This window comes from Microcaecilia unicolor, chromosome 1 (genome assembly GCF_901765095.1).
Source record: "Microcaecilia unicolor chromosome 1, aMicUni1.1, whole genome shotgun sequence".
NCBI lineage: Eukaryota > Metazoa > Chordata > Amphibia > Gymnophiona > Siphonopidae > Microcaecilia > Microcaecilia unicolor.
In genome coordinates, this window is record NC_044031.1 from 219,326,764 (window position 1) to 219,348,079 (window position 21,316).

The following is a 21,316-nucleotide window of genomic DNA, read 5'->3' on the forward strand; positions in this document are numbered from 1 at the left end:
TCCATTTGAAGACCACGAGTTTAAGTGGTATAGTGAATTCTGTCCATAATTATAATTCAAATCTAATCTCTTCTGACTACAATGAGAGGAAGAGTGTGAAAAGCAGCAAGATTTATAAGGAAAGTAGCCTGTAGCTGATGTTGGGTAATTTCCAAATGATTACTGTTAAATATTTTAAAGTTAGTGAAATTTAAAAAAAAGCAGGTCCATGCAAAAACAAGATGGCTGAAAATCTTCTCTGTCAAAAGTCACAAAAGAGCTGCCTTTGTGTTCTCTCTGATAAGGAAATATGAAGATTTATTAGGATTTGATTTACAGAATCTTCTGTAGGATTGAATTGGCTACATCCAAGGTTTCATCTTTCACCAAAACAATATCATAGCTGTCCATATATTTTTCCAAAAGTTCATCCACCTATATAAAAGAAAGAAGGCAGAAATATAAAATCAATTACTTTCTTCTAAGTTCTTCTGTTTGTTTAGAATAGCCAATTCAGCTGTGCTTGGACTGCAGAGACTTCAGTCCCAGGTGAGCTGCTATGGCTGGGCTAGGCCCAGGACAACTGCTGTTGCCCCTGGGAGAAAGGAAGACAGACAGACACATTGAAACAGACTGTAATAGTTGCAGGTGGGGAGAAGAACAGAGTAGCTAAGGGGATGAAAGAAGCTGGGGAAGGGGAAAGGGAAGAGATAAAGCGACTGGGAAAAGGGAGCTGGGGGAAAGAACTGAGTAAGGCTGTAGGTTATCAGGACATGTTCATCTTGACACAGCCTGCATGAACTTGTAGTTCTCACACTTCTATTGATTTTCTTTTGAAAAACAAGGTTATAAGTCTATGCAGGCTGAAGGGTAAAAAGCCGGATTGCATCAGCCTGTCCTGAAAACCTGAATCCAGTTGGTAATCTCAGCGGCAAGTAAGGAGTCAGAAGTAATTAAAAAAAACAAAATAAGCAATAAAAACAAAACAAAGATGAACAAAGTGGAAAAAAAAAAAAATCAAAATGAGCACAATCATCTCTCCACTCCAAAAACTCTTTACAAAGTAAAAAAACAAACAAACAAACCCCCCCCCCCACAAAATAATCACAACACATTTCTTTTGCTCCTTTTAAACTTCTTTGTTGGACTATAAATCTGCTAAATATTTAGCATATATTAAAAAAAAAACAAAACTACACACAGTAATGATTTTGCAAAAAGCATTACAAACTTTTCACAGTAAACAGTTCAGATACATGAGACAGAGGTTTGGAAGGGAAGTCTTTAACAGTCTCTCATACTACCATGAACATGACCGGGACCTGCCAGCTTACTTATAAAGCGAAGATACTTATCTGTAGCAGGTATTCTTCAAAGACAACAGGTTTTATATTCTCACAGATGGGTAACGTGCGTCCGTGTTGCCGGTGCGGAGCTTGTAACAAGCTTAAAAATAGGTCTTTGAGCGCGAGATGCACGCCAGCATGCATGTGCCAGTGCCTTCCCGCCTTAGCTACAGGCTCAGCAAAAACCACCACCGGTGGTCAATTGGACCTCGCAATAGCAAGGGCAAAAAAATAATCAACCTGAAATTATATACAATCTGAGTGAGAGTGCAGCCTCGAACAGAACAAAATGGGCCTAGGAGAGTGGAGTTGGACTCTAGACCCCAAACAAATTCTGCAGAACTGTCTGTCCAAACCAACTGTCGCATCGGGTATCATGTGAATGTGTGGACCAAAGACCATGTCGCAGCCTTGCAAATTTCTTCAATAGAGGCTGACCTCAGATGGGCTACCAACACAGCCATGGCTCTGACACTGTGAGCCCTGATATGATCTTCAAGGGTCAGCCCAGCCTGGGCATGTGAAAGAAATGCAATTTGCCAGCCAACTGGAAATGGTCTATTTCCCGATAGAGACTTCCATCCTGTTGGGATCAAAAGAAACAAAAATTTGAGTGTACTGTCCCGAGGACCTAGTCCATTCCAAGTAAAAGGCCAATGCTCACTTGCAGTCCCAGGTGTGCAGTGCACATCGCCAGGATGGGCATGAGGTTGGGGGAAGAATGTTGGCAAGACAATCGACTGGTTCAGATGGAACCCTGACACAATCTTACGTAAGAACTTAGGGTACGGCCAGAGGACTACTCTTATAATGAAACTTTGTATAAGATGCATCCACCACTAAGGCCTGAAGCTCACTGTCCCCTACGAGCTGAAGTAATAGCCACCAAAAACAGGACCTTCCAAGTTAAGGAATCAAGTGGCTGAAAAGGAGATTTCATCGGCTGGGTAAGAATGACGTTGAGGCTCCATGACACAGGTGGAAGTTTGACAGGGGGCTTTGTCAACAGCAAACCTCTCATGCAGCGAACTAGAGACTGTCCAGAGATGGGCTTACCCTTTACATGTTGATGATAAGCACTAATTGCACTGAGGTGAACCCTTACAAAGTTGGTCTGGAGACCAGACTCAGAGAGGTGCAGAAAATATTCAAGCAGGGTCTGTGTAGGACTGGAAATAGGATCTAGGGCCTTGCCCTCACACCAGATAGCAAACCTACATTTGAAACAGCAACACTTTTAGTGGAATCTTTTCTGGAAGCCAGCAAGACCCTGGAGACATCCTGAGGAAGATGCAAGGAAGCAAATTCTAAGCTCTCAACATCCAGGATGAGGGCTAGAGATCAGAGGTTGGAATGCAGAAGAGGATCGTAAAACACTCATCGCCATGATTCTTTGGAAGATAACTCTAGAAGAAGAGGGAACCAGATCTGCAGGGATCAGTACCGAGCGATCAAGATCGTGCTCTAGTGGTCTTGCTTGAGTTTCAGCAAAGTCTTCCCCACAAGAAGAATGGGAGGATATGAATACAGAAATCCTGTCTCCCAATGAAGGAGGAAGGCATCAGACACTAGTCTGTTGTGGGCCTGGAGCAGAACTGCAGGACTTTGTGACTGGACTGAGTGGCAAAGAGATCCACTGAGAGGGTGCCTCATACTTGGAAGACCTCACGGGCAACACCCATGCTGAGGGACCACTCGTGTGGTTGCATGACCCTGCCCAGTCTGTCGGCCAGACTGTTGAATTTTCCCGTCAGATAAGTGGCCTTGAGAAGCACCCCGTGCTGGTGCGTCCAATGCCACATCTGGATGGCCTCCTGAAACAAAGGGCCTGATCTGGTGCCCCCCCTGCTTGTTTGTGTAGCACAAGGCAACCTGATTGTCTGTTTGAATGAGAACAGTTTGGTTGTTCAGTCAATCCTTGAAAGCCTTTAGAGAGTTCCAGATCACCAGGAGCTCCAGAAGGTTGGAGATCTGTTTCCTGGGCTGTCCAAGCACCTTCAGTGTGAAGCCTGTCTAAATGAGCTCCTCACCTTAGGGGGGATGCATCCGTCTATCAGCACTTCTGTTGGCTGTGGAATTTGAAATGGTAGTCCCAGAGTCAAATTGGATTAAATTGTCCATCAGAGTAGGGACTGAGCCAGCTCTGGCGGAACTCAGATGACATCCTCTAGGTATGCAGGGGCCTGACACCACTGGGAAGCTAGGGTCCACTGGGCAGTGAAGGATGTGCCATGGGTGTCCCATGAACAGAGGCCATTTGGCCCGACAACCTCAACATCTGGCGGGTTTTGACCTGACCTGCTTGTACTTGAGTGGCAAGGGTGATAAAGCAAAGATTAACTAACCTGTAGCTGGTATTCTCCGAGGACAGCAGGCTGATTGTTCTCACAAGTGGGTCGACGTCCGCGTCAGCCCAGGAAGCAGCAAAATTTTCCAGCAAAAATATAAAAAACTTTGCCAGTCTTCTAGCGCTCGAGCAGTGCGCACCGCGAATGTGCGGACGACTTCCCGCCCATCGCGAGTGTGCCTCCTCAGTTAAATCAAAAACCATGTAAATAACAAAACAACTCCAAAGGGGAGGTTGGGGGGGGGGGGGGGGGGATTGTGAGAACAATCAGCCTGCTGTCCTCGGAGAATATCAGCTAAAGGTTAGTATCTTCGATTTCTCAGAGGACAAGCAGGCTGCTTGTTCTCACAAGTGGGGTATCCCTAGCATCCAGGCACACTCAGAACAATGAACATTGGTCAATTGGGCCTCGCAACGGCGAGGACATAACATATATTGACCTGAAAACATAAAGAACTAACTGAGAGTGCAGCCTGTAACAGAACAAAAATGGGCCTAGAGGGGTGGAGTTGGATTCTAAACCCCGAACAGATTCTGACTGCCCAAACTGACTGTCGCGTCGGGTATCCTGCTGAAGGCAGTGGTGAGATGTGAATGTGTGGACTGACGACCACGTTGCGGCCTTGCAAATCTCCTCAATGGAGGCTGACTTTAAGTGAGCCATTGACACAGCCATGGTTCTAACATTGTGAGCCGTGACATGGCCCTCTAGAGTCAGCCCAGCTTGGGTGTAAGTGATGGAAATGCAATCTGCTAGCCAATTAGAGATTGTGCGTTTTCCGATGGCAACTCCCCTACTGTTGGGGTCGAAAGAAACAAACAACTGGGTGGACTCTTCTGAAGGGCTTTGTCCACTCCACATAAAAGGCCAATGCTCTCTTGCAGTTCAAGGTATGCAAACTGCTTTCGCCAGAACGGGTATGAGGACAGGAAAAAAATGTTGGCAAGACAATTGACTGGTTCAGATGGAACTCCGACACCACCTTTGGCAGGAACTTAGGGTGCGTGCGGAGGACTACTCTGTTGTGATGAAACTTGATATAAGGTGCATGCACTACCAAGGCCTGAAGCTCACTGACCCTACGAGCTGAAGTAACAGCCACCAAGAAAACGAGCTTCCAGGTCAAGTACTTCAGATGGCAGGAATTCAGTGGCTCAAAAGGAACTTTCATCAGCTGGGTTAGAACGACGTTGAGATCCCGTGACACTGGTGGAGGTTTGACAAAAGCAAACTTCTCATGAAGCAAACAACTAAAGGCTGTCCAGAGATAGGCTTACCCTCTACACGGTGATGATAAGCACTAATCGCACTAAGGTGAACTCTTAAGGAGTTGGTCTTGAGACCAGACTATGACAAGTGTAGAAGGTACTCAAGCAGGGTCTGTGTAGGACAAGAAAGAGGATCTAGGGCTTTGCTGTCACACCAGACGGCAAACCTCCTCTATTTGAAAGAGCAACACCTCTTCGGAATCTTTCCTGGAAGCAAGACTCGGGAGACACCCTCTGAAAGACCCAAGGAGGCAAATTCTAAGCTCTCAACATGCAGGCCGTGAGAGCCAGAGACTGGAGGTTGGGATGTAACTCCTCGTTCTGAGTGTTGGAAAGCACTCCAATCTCCACGGTTCTTCGGAGGTCAACTCCAGAAGAAGAGGGAACCAAATCTGACGCGGCCAGAAGGGTGAAATCAAGATCATGGTTCCACAGTCCTTCTTGAGTTTCAGCAAAGTCTTCCCTACTAGAGGTATGGGAAGATACGCATACAGAAGGCCTGTCCCCCAATGTAGGAGAAAGGCATCTGATGCTAGTCTGTCGTGGGCCTGAAGCCTGGAACAGAACTGAGGGACCTTGTGATTGATCTGAGTGGCAAAAAGATCCACCGAGGGGGTGCCCCACGCTCTGAAGATCTTGCGGACTACGCCCATGTTCAGTGACCACTCGTGAGGTTGCATTATCCTGCTCAACCTGTTGGCCAGACTATTGTTTACGCCTGCCAGATAAGTGGCTTAGAGAAACATGCCGTTATGGCAAGCCCAAAGCCAGATCTGGATGGCTTCCTCACACAGAGGGCGAGATCCGGTGCCCCCCTGCTTGCTGGTATAAAACAAGGCACCCTGTCTGTCTGAATTAAGATTACTCGGTTGGACAGCTGATCTTTGAAAGCCTTTAGAGAGTTCCAGATCGCTCTTAATTCCAGAAGGTTGATCTGCAGACCTTTTTCCTGAAAAGACCAGGCTCCCTGAGTGTGGATCCCATCTACATGAGCTCCCCACCCCAGGAGAGATGCATCCATCGTCAGCACTTTTCGTGGCTGAGGAACTTGGAATGGTCGCCCCATGGTCAAATTGGATCAAATCATCCACCACTGAAGAGAATTCCGAAAGTCGGTGGACAGTTGGATTACATCCTCTAGATCCCCTGCAGCTCGAAACCACTGGGAAGCTAGGGTCCATTGAGCTGATCTCATAGGTAGACATGCCATGGGCGTTACATGAACTGTGGAGGCCATGTGCCCCAGAAGTCTCAACATCTGCCAAGCCGTGACCTGCTAGGACACTCGAACCATGGACAACCATGGACAGAAGGTTGTCTGCCCTTGACTCGGGGAGATACGTTTGACCTAAGTGTTCAACAGAGCTCCAATTAATTCCAATTTTTGGACTGACAAACCCAGTAGCTCCAGCACCTGAATAGTCATTCGCATGGACTCCAGAGCACCTTCCTTCGAGGTGCTCTTCATCAGCCAATCGTCGAGATAAGGAAACATATGCACTCCTAGTCTGCGTAGCAATGCTGCGACCACAGCTAGGCATTTTGTAACATTCTGGGCCCAGACGCCAGTCCAAAAGGCAGTACACGGTACTGAAAGTGCTGTGTTTCCAGCCGAAATCAAAGATACTTCCTGTGAGCTGGAAGTATCGAGATGTGTGTGTAAGCATCCTTTAATTCCAGAGAACATAGCCAATCGTTTTCCTGAATCATGGGAAGAAGGGTGCCTAGGGGAACCATCCTGAACTTTTCTCGGATAAGAAATTTGTTCAGGGCCCTTAGGTCTAGGATGGGACGCATCTCCCCTGTTTTCTTTTGCACAAGGAAGTACCTGGAATAGAATCCCAGCCCTTCTTCCCCAGGTGGAATGGGTTTGACAGCTTGGGCCTGTAGAAGGGTGGAGAGTTCCTCTGCAAGTACCTGCTTGTGCTGGGAGCTGTGGGACTGAGCTCCGGAGGCTTGGAGTCCAGGTTGAGGGTATATCCTAACCGGACAATTTGAAGAACCCACCGGTCAGAGGTTATGAGAGGCCACCTTTGGTGAAAAAACATTAACCTCCCCCCAACCGGCAAGTCGTCCGATATGAACACATTTACTGAGGCTATGCTGAACTGGAGCCAGTCAAAAGCCCGTCCCTTGCTTTTGCTGGAGACCCGCAGTGGCCTTAGGTGCATGCTGTTGATGAGAACAAGCGCACTGGGACTGAGCCTGGGCAGGCTGCTGAGAAGCAGGAGTGTACCTATGCCTAGCATAGGAATAGGGAGCACTCCTCTTAACTCAAAAAAACCTCCTAGATGAGGAGGAAGTAGCAGAAGACGCCCGGCGGGAGAGAGAAGCCACAACATCATTGTGCTTCTTGATCTGGTCAACTAGATCCTCTACTTTCTCACCAAAAAGGTTATCCCTCCGGCAAGGAACATCCGCCATCTGCTGCTGGACCGAATGATCCAGGTCAGAGACAAGCAGCCATGAGAGTCTGCACACCACTATACCTTGGGCAGTGATCCTGGATGCTACATCAGAAGTGTCGAGCGTACCCCTGGCCAGGAATTTTCGACACGCCTTCTGCTCCCTGACTACCTGGCGAAAAGGCTCAGCCTGCTCCGGAGGGAGTGCATCAACCAAGCTGGACAGTTGCTTCACCGAGTTCTGCAAGTGGCTGCTTGTGAAGAGCTGGTAAGGTTGAATTTTGGCGGTGAGCTTAGCGGCCTAATACGTTTTCCTCCCAAAAGAATCAAGAGTTCTAGCTTCTCTGCCTGGGGGTGCCGAGGCATAGTCCCTAATACTCTTGGCTCTCTTGAGGGCAGAGTCCACCACCATGGAATTGTGGGGTAACTGAGACCTCATCACTCCAGGTTCACCGTGGATCCAATACTGGGATTCAGTTTTCTTCGGGATCACGGGGCCAGACAGAGGAACGACCAGCTCCGCATAAGGACTTCCTTCAGTACCTTATGTAGAGGAGCCATCACAGCCTCTTTAGGTGGAGAAGGATAATCCAGGACATCGAGCATCTCAGCCCTGGGCTCATCCTTAACCTCCATAGGGAAAGGAATAGCCATAGCCATTTCCCGGACAAAAGATGCAAAGGACAGACTCTCCGGTGGAGATCGTCTCTTTTCTGGTGGAGGGGAAGGTTCAGAGGGAATCCCAAAGGACTCATCAGAAGAAACGTACCTAGGCTCTTCCTCTGACTACCACGAACGCTCCTCTTCAGTATTGACCTCCCCCTCAGGGCACTCCAAGACTGAGCCTGCCTTGACGCAGAGGAACGATGTCCTCGATGGTGATGTCGAGAAGTCGTTGCCCGCCTAGACTGAAGTGAAGCTTCCTCCACCGACGTCGGGAGTCAACCCGGGTGGCAGCCGACGTTGATGCCGCAGGTGGCACCGAGGTCAGGGACCTCTCCGCAGAAGGGCCAGATGCCACTGCATCTGGCGGCACGGAAGGTGCAAGCACCCCCGACACCGAAGAACTGGCGCAACAATCCTTCCAGAAGCTTTGGAAGCAGGGCCCGGATGCGTTCGTCGAGAGCTGCCATCGGAAAAGGCTGCGGGTTAGGTGACACAGCTGGTGGCAGAATCTGTCGAGGCTCGGGAGCAGGTACAGAGCTGCCAGAAGACCCTACCTGAATAGAGGGGGAGCGATCCTCTCGGCGCCGATGCTTCTCGGGTGTCGATTCCCTTGACACGCTGGAGCTCCCGGTACCGTGTGTCAAAGGAGAACGATGACGGTGCTTCTTAGCCTTCTCTCGACGCCCGTCATCCAGACTCCTCGGTACTGATGAGGATGTGGAATCCTCACGTCTCCTCGGGGTCGGGTCTGACGAAGGTCGATCCGGGGGGTCCTGCATAACAGGAGGCTTCGAGGCAGGTGGAGACCCACTCGACGCCTCGCTGATCCCAGCATGTGGTGGTCTCGGGGCAGCCATTACCTCTCCTTCCGACGTCGATGCTCCTCTCAATGTTGACTCCGACGCCGCCGACCTCGGTACCGACGTCGTTGTCGAGGAACCGGACCGAACCCCAAAAAGCTTTTCTCGCTGGGCTTCTCGAGATGCTTGAGTCCATTTCTTCATACGAAGACACAGACTACAAGCGGCTGGGGTATGGTCGGGCCCAAGGCACTGGATACACCAGGCATGGGTATCAGTACCTGAGATGGTCCGGTTGTACCAAGTACGTTTGTAGCCGCTGGGTGTCCTCGATGACATGGAAGGAAAAACGGCTTTGGTGAAATCAAACGACGCAACTGTGCCAAAAAACTGAAGGACACAAAAAGAGGAAAACCCGGCCACGTTGAAAAGAAAGTAAACGTAATAATAGGCCAAAAAACACTAAAGGAAACTACAGGAATAAAAAAAATTTCAAAGAAATAGAAAAAGTAAAGAAAAAAGTCGTCAGACTCTTGTTCCTGGTCCAAAAAATGAGGAGAGTCGGAAAAAACGCTGTCACCTCGTCCGGACAAAATAAAGAACTGAGTAGGGTCGCTCGTGACAGGCGGGAAGTCCGCACATGCACGGTGCATGCTGCTCGCGTGCCATAAGACTCTGGCAAAGTTTTATATTTTTGCTGGAAAAGTTTTGCCGCTTCCTGGGCCGACGCACACGTCGACCCACTTGTGAGAACAAGCAGCCTGCTTGTCCTCGGAGAACAGTGTCTTCCAGCGCCATAGGGAGAAAACCCCGAGCCAGCTGAGTGTCTAACAGGGCTCCAATGAACCCCAATCGCTGGACAGTGAGCAAATGGGACTTGGGGTAGTTTAAAACAAACCCTAGTAATTCTAACACCCGAATAGTCCTCTGCATGGACTACTGAGTACCGTCTCACAACATCCTCTTCACCAGCCAGTCATCAAGATAGGGGTACACATGCCTGCTTATAATTGAAAGAGAAAAACGCCTATATTGCGACCCAAATCGGGAAAAGGGCGTCTTTCTCCAGTGGGCACCCAAATCGGTATAATCGAAAGTCGATTTTGGGCGTTTCCAACTGCAATCCATTGCGGAAACGGGTAAAGTTAACGGGGGCGTGTTGGAGGCATGGTGAAGGCGGAATTGGGGTGTGGTTATCGGCCGAGGAGAGATGGGCGTCTTTAGCTGATAATCGAAAAAAAAAAAAAAAGGCGTTTTTACCGCGATTTTGGGTCACTTTTTGTGGACCCTTTTTTTTCACGAACAAGCCCCAAAAAAGTGCCCCAACTGACCAGATGACCACTGGACTCCCCCAGTGGTCACTAACCCCCTCCCACCAAAAAAACCCCACTTTACAAACTTTTTTTCCAGCCTCTATGCCAGCCTCAAATGCCTTACCCACCTCCATGACAGCAGAATGTGTTCTATCCTGTGACAGCCTTTCCCTGGTTCTGATGTGGGTCTCGGGTGAGTGTGACACCTTTTCTGTTAAGGGCACTGCAGAGTCACATCAGCAATGCATTGTGGTGGGTGTAGGGTATTGGGCTCCGTGATTCCACTAGCTTGTTGCAAATGCTCATGATGTTGGTAGTTGGTAGGCTCTACTCCCATGGTGCTTTTCCCCCTGCTTACTGGGTCAGAGTGTGCCCTGTTTTGTTTCCGGTAGTCCATGAGGTAGTGGCCAGTTTTGTAAGCCAGTTTTAGATCCCTTTCTTTCACGTGTTAGCCACGTTACAGAACTTAGTTCTTACCTTGAATGTGGCTAAAAGAGGGCACTGTACACCATTCTGCCAGCACGGACCTACTGCTAATCTCAGTACCAGGGAGACTCGTTGCCAGTGGGGCACAACCTCTGATCTGCAGTTAACTGTGAGTAAGCGTGCTTATTCCAATAAAGGACGTTTTCGGAGAGATTAGTCTTCAGGTGTGCCAATGTTATATAGCAGCAACAAGTCCTAGAGGCCTGCGTGTATGCAGGTCCCTGGAGCACTTTTAGTGGGTACCACAGTGCACTTCAGCCAGGTGGACCCAGGCCCATCCCCCCCACCTGTAACACTTGTGCTGGTAAATGGGAGGCCTCCAAAACCCACTGTACCCACATGTAGGTGCCCCCTTCACCCCTAAGAGCTATGGTAGTGTTGTACATTTGTGGGTAGTGGGTTTTGGGGGAGGGGGGTTGGGTGCTCAGCACCCGTGGTAAGGCAGCTATGCATGTGGGAGCGTTGTCTGAAGTCCACCGCACTGACCTCTAGGGTGCCCAGTTGGTGTCCTGGCATGTCAGGAGGGCGAGTGTACTATGAATCGTGGCCTCTCCCATGACCAAATGGCTCAGATTAGGACGTTTTTGAGCTGGGTGTTTTAAGTTTCCATTATCGCTAAAAAAAACCCCAAAACAAACGCCCAGCTGAAAAACGTCCATTTTTTCGAAAAGACGGTCTGTCCCGCCTCTTCACTTACCCGTTTTCAGACATAGACGCCCATGGAGATAGGCGTTCGCGTTCGATTATGCCCCTCATGGACTCCCAGTCTGCGTAGCAATGCTGCGACTACTGCAAGACACTTGGATACTGGAAGTGACATGTCCCCAGCCGAAACCAATGATACTTCCTGTACGTAAGTATTGCCATACTGGGAAAGACCAAAGGTGCATCAAGCCCAGCATCCTGTTTCTAACATTGGCCAATCCAGGTCACAAATATCTGGCAAGATCCCCAAAAAGTACAAAACATTTTATAGTGCTTATCCCAGAAATAGTGGATTTTCTCCAATTCCATTTAATAATGGTCTATGGACTTTTCCTTTAGGAAGCCGTCCAAACCTTTTTTAAACTCCGCTAATCGTCTTTACCACATTCTCTGGCAACGAATTCCAGAGTTTAATTACATGTTGAGTGAAGAAACATTTTCTCCGATTTGTTTTAAATTTACTACATTGTAGCTTCATCGCATGCCCCCTAGTCCAAGTATTTTTGGAAAGCGTAAACAGACGCTTCACATCTACCCGTTCAACTCCACTCATTATTTTATAGACCTCTAGCATATCTCCCCTCAGTTGCCTTTTCTCAAAGCTGAAGAGCCCTAGCCGCTTTAGCCTTTCCTCATAGGGAAGTCGTCCCATCCCCTTTATCATTTTCAGCGCCCTTCTCTCCACCTTTTCTAATTCCACTATATCTTTTTTGAGATGCGGTGACCAGAACTGAACACAATATTCCAGGTGTGGTCGCACCATGGAGCTGGAAGTATCAGGATATGAGTATAATCCATCCTTGAGAGCACAGTCAATTGTTTTCCTGAAGCAAGGGGAAGCAGGGTGCCCAGGGAAACCATCCTGAACTTTTCAGAAGGATGCTTGGGTGCATAAAGAGAGGCATGACCAGCAGGAAAAAGGAGGTGATAGTGCCGTTGTATAAGTCTCATTTGGAGTACTGCGTGCAGTTCTGGAGACCACACCTACGGAAAGATATAAACAGGATGGAGTCGGTCCAGAGAGCAGCCACGAAATTAGTAAGCAGTCTTGAATGCCAAAATTATAGGGAGAGGCTTAGGAACCTCAATATGTATACGCTGGAAGAGAGGAGGGAGAGAGGAGACATGATAGAGACGTTTATCTCAAGGGCATTTATGTATAGGAAGAGAGCCTTTTTCAAATGGAGAGCTCTGGAATGAGGGGGCATATGACAAAGATAAGAGGGAATAGGCTTAGGAGTTAACCAAAGAAAGGGTGGTGGAGGCGTGGAATGGCCTCACGGTGGAGGTGGTGGAGTCGAGGACTGTTCCAGAATTTAAAAAGGCATGGGATAAGCATGTGGGATCGCTTAGGAACAAGAAGAATTAGGGGTTACAGAGAATGGGCAGACTGGATGGGTCATATGGCCTTTATCTGCCGTCATGTTTCTATGTTTCTTTGACCAGGAATTTGTTCAGGCCCCTTGTTTTCTTTTGCAAAAGGAAGTATCTGGAATAGAATCCCTTCCTTTCTTAGCCTGGTGGAAGTTTTGAACGCACGGGCCTTGAGAAGGGCGGAGAGTTCCTCTGCAAGTATCTGCTTGTGCTGAGAGCTGAAGTAATGTGCTCTTGATGTGCAATCTGGTGGTCTCTGTAGTCAATGAAGGGCGTAACTGAGACAGACTATCTGAAGAACCCACCGGTTGGAGGCTACAAGGGGCCACCTTTGTTGGTAAAACTTCAGCCTCCTCCCCCAATCCGCAAGCCATCTGGGATGGTCACTTTTACAGTAGCTATGCTTTGCTGGAGCTAGTCAAAAGCTCACTGCCTGCTTTGACAGGGGAGAGCCGTCTGGGCCTTAGGTGCACTCTGTTGATGAGAACGAGCATGCTGAGACTGAGCTTGATGGGGTTGCGCCTGCTGAGGCTGGCGAGAACTTATGCCTCTGCGAGTAATAAGTACTCCTCTTTGACTTGCCAAAAATCCTCCTAGAGGAGGAGGCAAGAAAATTGATGGTATCAGTGTTCTTCTTGATAAGGTCAGCGACCTCCTCTACCTTCTTCTCCAAAAAGAGCATCCTCCTGGCCTGTGGCATCCGCCAATCTCTGTTGTATCGCTGGGTCCAAGTCAGAGACATGCAGCTATGAGGGTCTGTGCTTCACTGTACTCTGGGTAAAGATCCTATAAGGCCACATAGAAAGTGTTGTAGGCGCACTGGCCAAGAATTTACAACATGCCTTCTGCTACTTGACCAGCTGGTGAACAGATTCAGCCTGCTCCGGAGAGAGTCTGCTAAATCAGAGAGATACAGCGCACCAAGGTCTGCAAATACAGGTTTGTGTACAGCTGGTACAACTGGATACAGGAGATGAGCATGGAGGCTTGATACATCTTCTGCCCAAAAGAATCCAAGGTTCTATCTCTGCCAGGGGCCACCAAAGCATAGTCCTTAGATCTCCTGGCTCTTTTCAGCGCGGATTCTACCACTATGGAAAGATGAGGCAACTGGGGCTTATCAAACCTAGGGGAAGACTGAATCCGGAACATGGTGACAACCTTCTTGGGGAGGAGAGAGACAGACGGGTACTCCCCAGTTCTTCACCTGAATGTCCCGTAAGGTCTCGTGAGGCAGGACCATCCCAGGCTCTCTAGGAAGACAGTCATAGTCCAGGTCCTTGAACATCTTAGCTTTGAGCTCATCCTTCATTTCCAATTGGGATGGCAGTCACCATCTCCTTTACAAAGGAGGAGAAGGAAAGGCTCTCAGGTGGACAGGAGGGATCAGATGGGATGCCATAGGACTCCTCTTCTGAGAAGTACCGTGGATCCTCTTCTAAGTCCCATGAGTGCTCCTGATCAGTGTCAGCCAAGGTCTCCTCGTGGGAGGGCCAAGACTGAGCCCGCCTCAACGTAGAGGTACTATGACCTCGAGAGGGGCATTGAGGTATCGGATCCGGCAGTAGCAGCCCTATCATTAGGCTACTTGAGCTGGGGGCCTCAGATGGCACTCTTGTGAGGCAGAATTGCCCCTGCCCTTTCCTTCCCAACCCCATTCCCTAAAATTACCTTTCGATGCCAATGCTTCTTCTGAAGCCTGGCATCGATGCTCCCCAGTGCAAAAGAGGACATCTGACGATGTCGAGTCCTCTCGTTGCCTCAGGGTTGGGTCCGATGTCGATTGGTCCCGGAGGGCCTGCATAGCAGCCAGCAACAAGGCAGATGGAGACCCATTCGATGCATGGTCACTCCCAGTGTGCAAGGGTCTCACAGCTATATGGCCAGACACACCCCACTGCAGACACCGAAGACATCAATGCTGAAACATTTTGGACCTGGCTCCAAAAACCTTCTCTCTGAGCATCTCTGGCCAACTGTGTTCTCTTCTTCATATGAAGACAGAGAATAGTTTGCAGGGGTAAGATCAGGCGCCAAACACAATAGACACCAAGAATGGGTGTCCTTGCCAGAGATGGTCCTGTTGCACTGAAAGCAGCGTTTGAAGCCACTGGGAACCTTCGATGACATGAAAGGAAAAACAGCCATGGTCAAATAAAACGACTCAATGGTGCCAAAAAAAAGGGAAAAACCCAATCGGAGTTCAGGCCTAAACGTGGCCCAGTGAGCACAGTAAAACAAAGAAAAAAACTTAGAAAAAAGGCAAAAATAATCTAAAAAATATGGGGAAGGAATAAAATAAGGCACAAATAAACCAAATCCGAACCAGTTGTGAGGAGTGGATAACAAACGCGTCCTCTCCTCACAGCGGAAAAAGAGAACTGCTGGTCCTGCAATCTCATGGCAGACAGGAAGGCACTCGCGCATCTCGTGCTCAAAGACCTATGTTTAAGCTTGTTACAAGCTCTGGACTGGCAATGTGGACCCGCATTACCCATCTTAGAATTATAGGCCTGTTTGTCATCAGAGAAAGAGTAAAAATCGCCTTCCTTTCCCCAAACATGAAGCTAAAATGTTCAGTAAACATCATGCCACAAATTAATTTCAATAATATGCTTACTTTATCATTTAGGAATCCAATTTTAAGGATATTTTCAACATTTGCGACTCCATCAGCCATAGTTAAATCTCCAAGGGAATCCCCAAGCAGTATAATATTGCTGTTGTCCTTTAAATGACTGAAATATTCTGTGTTCTTCAAAGCACCATCATGTTTGTTGTAAACATGGATTAATTCACCCTTAAATCCTTTCAGTATACCCTGTCAAATGTAAAAAAGTTCAAATTAACTTTGTATAAGCAAGACACTGAATTTTCACTACTTAGAAATATTGCAAAGGTGAACATGAACCCTGATTTACAAATCACATGCTTTATTCACTGTCTGAACTATCTTGCTGTTTAGGTCACGGTGATGATGACTCTGCTGGTTCTGTACCTTAAAAACAGGAAATCCATGACAGAAGAGGTAGGACCAGCAGAGCGATCAGCTTTACAGCCTATACAGCAGCTCCACACCAATACTGCCTTTTAATTTTTTTATTTCTATGGAAACAGTAGGGCTGGTGGGGGTGGGCAGAAATCTGCTGGAGTAGGAGAACGGAGGGGAGGAAAAATGCTGGCCTATCCCAAAGATAAGTGAGATTTTTCTCCTGGTGCAATTGGGGTATAGATTTGGCAAAGTGATGAAGGGATTGAAGCCTAAGGAAGGGCTGTTGGCTACTTTTATTGACAAATACCACCTTCATGTGAATCTAAAAATGGATTTCACTATCATGGCATGTTACATATTTTAAAAACTCTATTTCAAATACTTATGAACATTAAACTACATTAACATCTATGGAAACAATTCAACTGTATTAAAAAAACCCTCAAGAGGCAGTGTCTTATAATTTAAACCTGATATACAAAAGTCTGCTATAAAAGACAACCACCTCAGCACACAACAGATCTTGCAATATGTTCTAAAACCCAGTCTCATATTATACCAAATAAAAATTACATTAATGTTTTGATGTAATCTTAGTAAGGCCAACACACAATCACTCCATTGGAAAACACTATAAACAAAATTTTCCAAAACTCAGATACCATAACCAGGACTCAAAGAAGGACAAACTTATTCATGTAACAGCAGCACTGTAAATATTACACCAGGACCTAGAACTCCAATAGGCCACCTACTGAAAAAGAAAAGAACAGGACTGGTACAGATTTCTATACAGGAACTGCATGCTAGATACTGCACCTTGGTCACAAGTACAAATTACAGGAACCACACATCAGTATTAGAGATATGAAGACAAAAAAACTTGAATTGGAACCTCAGATCAGACTCTGCATGTCTCTCTGTCCGTATTCTACCCTCAAGTTCAGCATCTGCCATTTGGGTCCATCTCCCCCTTTTCTGGCATCTGCCCTCCCAGCGTCCTCATCTCTCCCTTGTCTAGCATAACCCCTGTGTCCCCATCTACCCCCTTTTCCTGCATTTCATCTATTGTTCACCATCTCCCCAGCTTTCCGGCATTGTTCCTTATATCCCCATCTCCCCCTCCATCCAGTAGTGTCTCTATCTCTCCCTTTTCCAGTACTGCTTGTGTGTTCCTTTGTCCCTATTCTCGCCCTATCCACCATTGGCCCTCTGCATCCCTGTATCTGCCTGCCCAGTATTTCTATGTCCTTATTTGTCCCTATGTTCAGCTTCTCCTGTCTCTTACCATGTTCCCCACTCCGCCCCCCCCCCCGGACCACATATCTTCCTGGCCTGCTCCCCTTCTCCACACCCCCACCTCCCGTGAGTCCTGCCTCTCTTACTTCCACCCACTCTCTCCCGTCCCACAGTCCTCGTATGATTAAGACAATGAACCTTCTGCTGGATCCAGGGCCTGTTCTCAGATGTGTCCCGCCTACACGGAAAACAAAAAGTAGCATCAGAGTAGGTGGGATGCGTCTCTGAGGCCCTGACACCGCTGTGGTGAAGTATTACGAAAGAGCACAGGGACGGGACAGAGAGTGATGTAGGAGTCGTGCGGGGGGTGGGGGTGTGTGTGCAGAGGAGAGAGATAAATTTACTTGACTAATATGCAGTGGGATCCCCTCTATATGCAGGAGCCCGGGGCAGTTGTCCCCTTTGCCCACTGGTAAAAAAAAAATGGCCATTTTGCCGAATTAAAATTGCAGAAGTAATCCACAGTAGCAAGCAAATGCTTGCATACAAAGTTACACATTCTCTGAAGCAGGTGCAACTGTGTGCAGGTACTTTATGTGAGTTTGTGTATATTTTCTAAAGTATGTCTGTACCTCTCAACTCTGCCTCAGCTCCACTCAAATATTGCTCCCAGAAACAACTATGCATGCACATTTTGTTTTACACACAGAAAATGTTTTACAAAATTACCTCTTTTGTGTGTATGACAAAAACACTACTGTGTACTTTTTTCTCCACTTTTCCTATTCCTGAGTCACTGGGTTTTTTGGCTGATGTATCAGTGCATGGACAAAAATAAAAATATACATACCTAAGATGAATGCATGGCAGTAAACTACTGTAGACCTTACTGTCAAACACAACTTATCAATTAGGGGCTTATTTATTCACATTGCATGTTAATGCCATTCATGCACCTTATTTACCACAAGGCCCATTTTATACAATTAGTCTTTCTGGTAAATAATGCATGTTAACAGCATTTGCACGCATTAACTGTTGGCATATGACCTCTCTCAATCTTTGAAGTCTGCGTCAGTGGAGAGGTATTTGCTGCTGGATGTCTGCCTCTGTGAACTGGACCTGACTGCCTCTACGAACCCAGTGCCTCTGTGAACTGGACCCGGGACCATACATAGACAATGAATGCTGACACTGGACAGAACCCATTATAACTTTCTGCTAATTAACTGGCAGAAACATTCCATTTTATAGTACATTTTACTAGTGCATTCCATGAAGTTTCATTTTGTACTTACATTCTCATCAAATTCCATGAAGTTTGAGACCACTTTCACGTTAGAATGATAGACACCATTCTGGCGAATGACTTCCTCCAGTATGTCTCCAATCCCAGCAGAAAATATAAACACAGGAATACTGTGCTCATTAAGTTTATCAAAGAAAATCTCGTATCCTTCCCTGAAAAACAGCATTCCATTTAGGGTTCTCTTGTCATCAGTTATTAAAATGCAACGCTTCTGCAAATGTTCAAAAAGTTTCTTCTTCTTGGAATGAAGATTACCACATTCAGTAATTCTTACCCTGTATCTTACGTAAAAGGGTGCAGCAGGATTAGTAGGTTGTTGGGTGATAATACCTGGCTGATTTACAACATGTAAAACTGAAAATAATACTTCAGTGAGCTGACAACATTCAAACCTAAAGAAGAAATATTTTCATGATCTGAACTTCTTTCGTTACAGATCTTACAGAAGGATGTATTGTATAAGGTAGGGTGCTACATATAGTGCGTCTTTTATATAGGAAACACAAAAGCAAGGAGAACAAAGTTTGTGATTGTAGAGTAGAGGCCAAACAACCCCAAATCCTTCTTCTGCCTGGTTTCGTCTGAAAGGATATATTAATTATCGGCCATGTTTCCGGTTTTGGCTGAAAATAACTAGATATTTTCAGTGGAAGCTGAAAATGTGTGCTTTGTCCTGTTTGTCCCCCCCTCCAAAACAGGAATTACCCCTCCTCCCAGACCCCCCCCCCCAAGTGGTTCTCCCCTATCTGTAGGCCCCCCTTGGCCTATCTTACAATCCCTGGTAATCTAGGTGTGTAGTTGGGGCACGAGCAGTCCTCAGTCCTACCCATTCCAGCTCTGCTTTCAACCTCACTAATCCACCTCATCCAACCCACTCAGCTATGAAAGCCCACCTTCTATACCTACCATAGTTACTCCCTTCTTTCTTCCTATACTTAATCTCTGCACATTACTAAATGTACCTGATATCCTGGAACGACAATGTTAATAAAACTATGTAAGCCACATTGAGCCTGCAAATAGGTGGGAAAATGTGGGATACAAATGCAATAAATAATAATAATACTGACACTCTAGTTAGGCCCTGGACAAAAGTGCTGAAGAACTAGTGACCTCCAATGTTCCAAGGAAGATATCCACATGATCTCAGTGTGCATCGGCTCCAATGTTGATGCATGTGTGACTGGCAAGGTATGGGCCTTGAGGATGGGTTGGAGCTCCCAAGAAGCCAATGTTGATATCCTCAATGCCATGGCGTCATGTTAGGCCAGGAAACACCCCAACTCTTCCTGCATCATGGCCAGGAGTCACTCTTTGAAGGCAGCCACACCACTACTATTAATTATCATTTCTATTAGACATACACAGCGCTGTACACTAGACATGAAGAGACAATCCCTGCCGATAGAGCTTACAATCTAATTCGGACAAATAAGGGAATTACTAAGGTGGGAATGGTAAAATATGGGTACTGAAGAAGTGAGTAAGGGTTAGGAGTTAAAAGCAACATCAAAAAGGTGGGGGTTTAGCCTAGATTTGAAGATGGCCAGAGATGGAACTTAACATACCAGCTCAGGAAGTCTACTCCAGGCATATGGTGCAGCACGATGTAAGTCGATAAGAGGACTTTGAACTGTATGCGAAAATGGATAGGGAGTCAATGAAGTGATTTCAGGAGAGTGCTAATGAGCACAGCGAGTTTCTTTCACATTAGCGGCGCTTTGAGGGTATCAAAGACATGATGTCTTAATGCTGTGTTTTGGGGGGGGGGGGGGTGCAGAAAATCAGGGCTGATGGTTCTTGGCCTTCGCTTAATGCACAGCATTGGGCTTTCTTGACGTTGACCAGGAGAAAGATGAATCCATCCATGACCTCAGAGTGAAATCGGAGGATGACCAATACAGGCAGACAGAGACCTTCTTGGTGTCAATGCATCTCCAGTGTCCGATGCAGTTCCCAGAGCCATTGAGACCGATGCCAAAGTCGATGGGCTGGACTTATCAGCGTAGAAAAGTCATTTGCGCTTCTGACAACCTTTAATACCTGTTTTGACATTTGTGAATATAGTTTACAAAAAGAGGGATTGTGGTCTGGCCCCAGGCACTGCTGGCACCCGTTATGGATGTCTGTAAGGGATATGGTCCTGTTGTGTCTGGTGGACTTCTTTAAACTACTGGGAGTTTTAAGGGACATGCCCAGAAAGATAGCTGAGGAAAATATCAAACAGCTTGATGTTGAAGAAGAAACCCAGACTGGGAAGCTCTAGGCCTAAGGGGGCCTGGTGAGCAGCAGAAAACTTTAAAAAGTGCTGAAAACCTAATTAGAGAGAGGGTTTTGGCTCTGTGTGACACTTATAAAATGGGAGATATTGAAAAATAAACAAAGGGCAAATTGCCCCAAAGGTAATTTTCTTTCCTTTAGTCGCAGCTGATGAATCCAGAAACTGGTGGGTTGTGTCCATCCACCAGCAGGTGGAGACAGAAAAAACTGTACCGAAGACAATGATCTTGTACGGCCAGCCCCATAGTATGTATATGTCACATCACAAAGCAGAACTAGAAGCAAAAACACTAGAAAGCCTTCCTCACAAAAATGTGAAAAACACAAAGCATACTGGTACGGAGTCAAACTCCAGTACACTGGTGTATACGACCAACCTGTCATTTTCATGTGTTCCTTTCTCTTTATTTATTTTTAACCGAACCTGAGAAAAACAAAAGAGACTCTCGTCAACAATCAGAACAGCAACGCAGCTGAACAGGTGGGATTCTGGATTCATCTGCTGCGACTAAAGGAAAGAAAATGATCAAGAGATAATTTTTCCTTCCTTAGCCTCAGCAGTAGATGAATCCAGAAACTGGTGGGATATACAAAAGCACTCCCTAAAGAGGGTAGGAAGTTGCTGCTCCCCGAAACAGTACCGTTGCACCAAAGCTGACACCTGCCCACATGGCCATATACAATCTGTAATGTTTTGAAAATGTATGCAAGGAAGCCCAAATAGCCGCCCAACAAATCAACTCGGAAGAAAAAACACCCGTCTCTGCACAAGAGGTTGCTTAGAATGGACCCGCAACGCTGGAGGG

The 21,316-nt window shown here is 46.9% G+C and overlaps 1 protein-coding gene across 1 annotated transcript in view; it reads right to left on the reverse strand.

The window, feature by feature from the left end:
* Positions 1-21,316, reverse strand: part of LOC115473352 (cytosolic 5'-nucleotidase 3A-like) — a 39,970-nt gene continuing 18,654 nt past the window's right edge. Inside the window, exons 5-7 of the mRNA XM_030208280.1 lie at positions 18,220-18,382; positions 15,311-15,511; positions 1-414 (exon numbers count right to left, since the gene is read on the reverse strand). Coding sequence (XP_030064140.1) covers positions 313-414; positions 15,311-15,511; positions 18,220-18,382 — 466 coding nt within the window. The 3' untranslated portion in view covers positions 1-312. The remainder of the gene's footprint in view (positions 415-15,310; positions 15,512-18,219; positions 18,383-21,316) is intronic.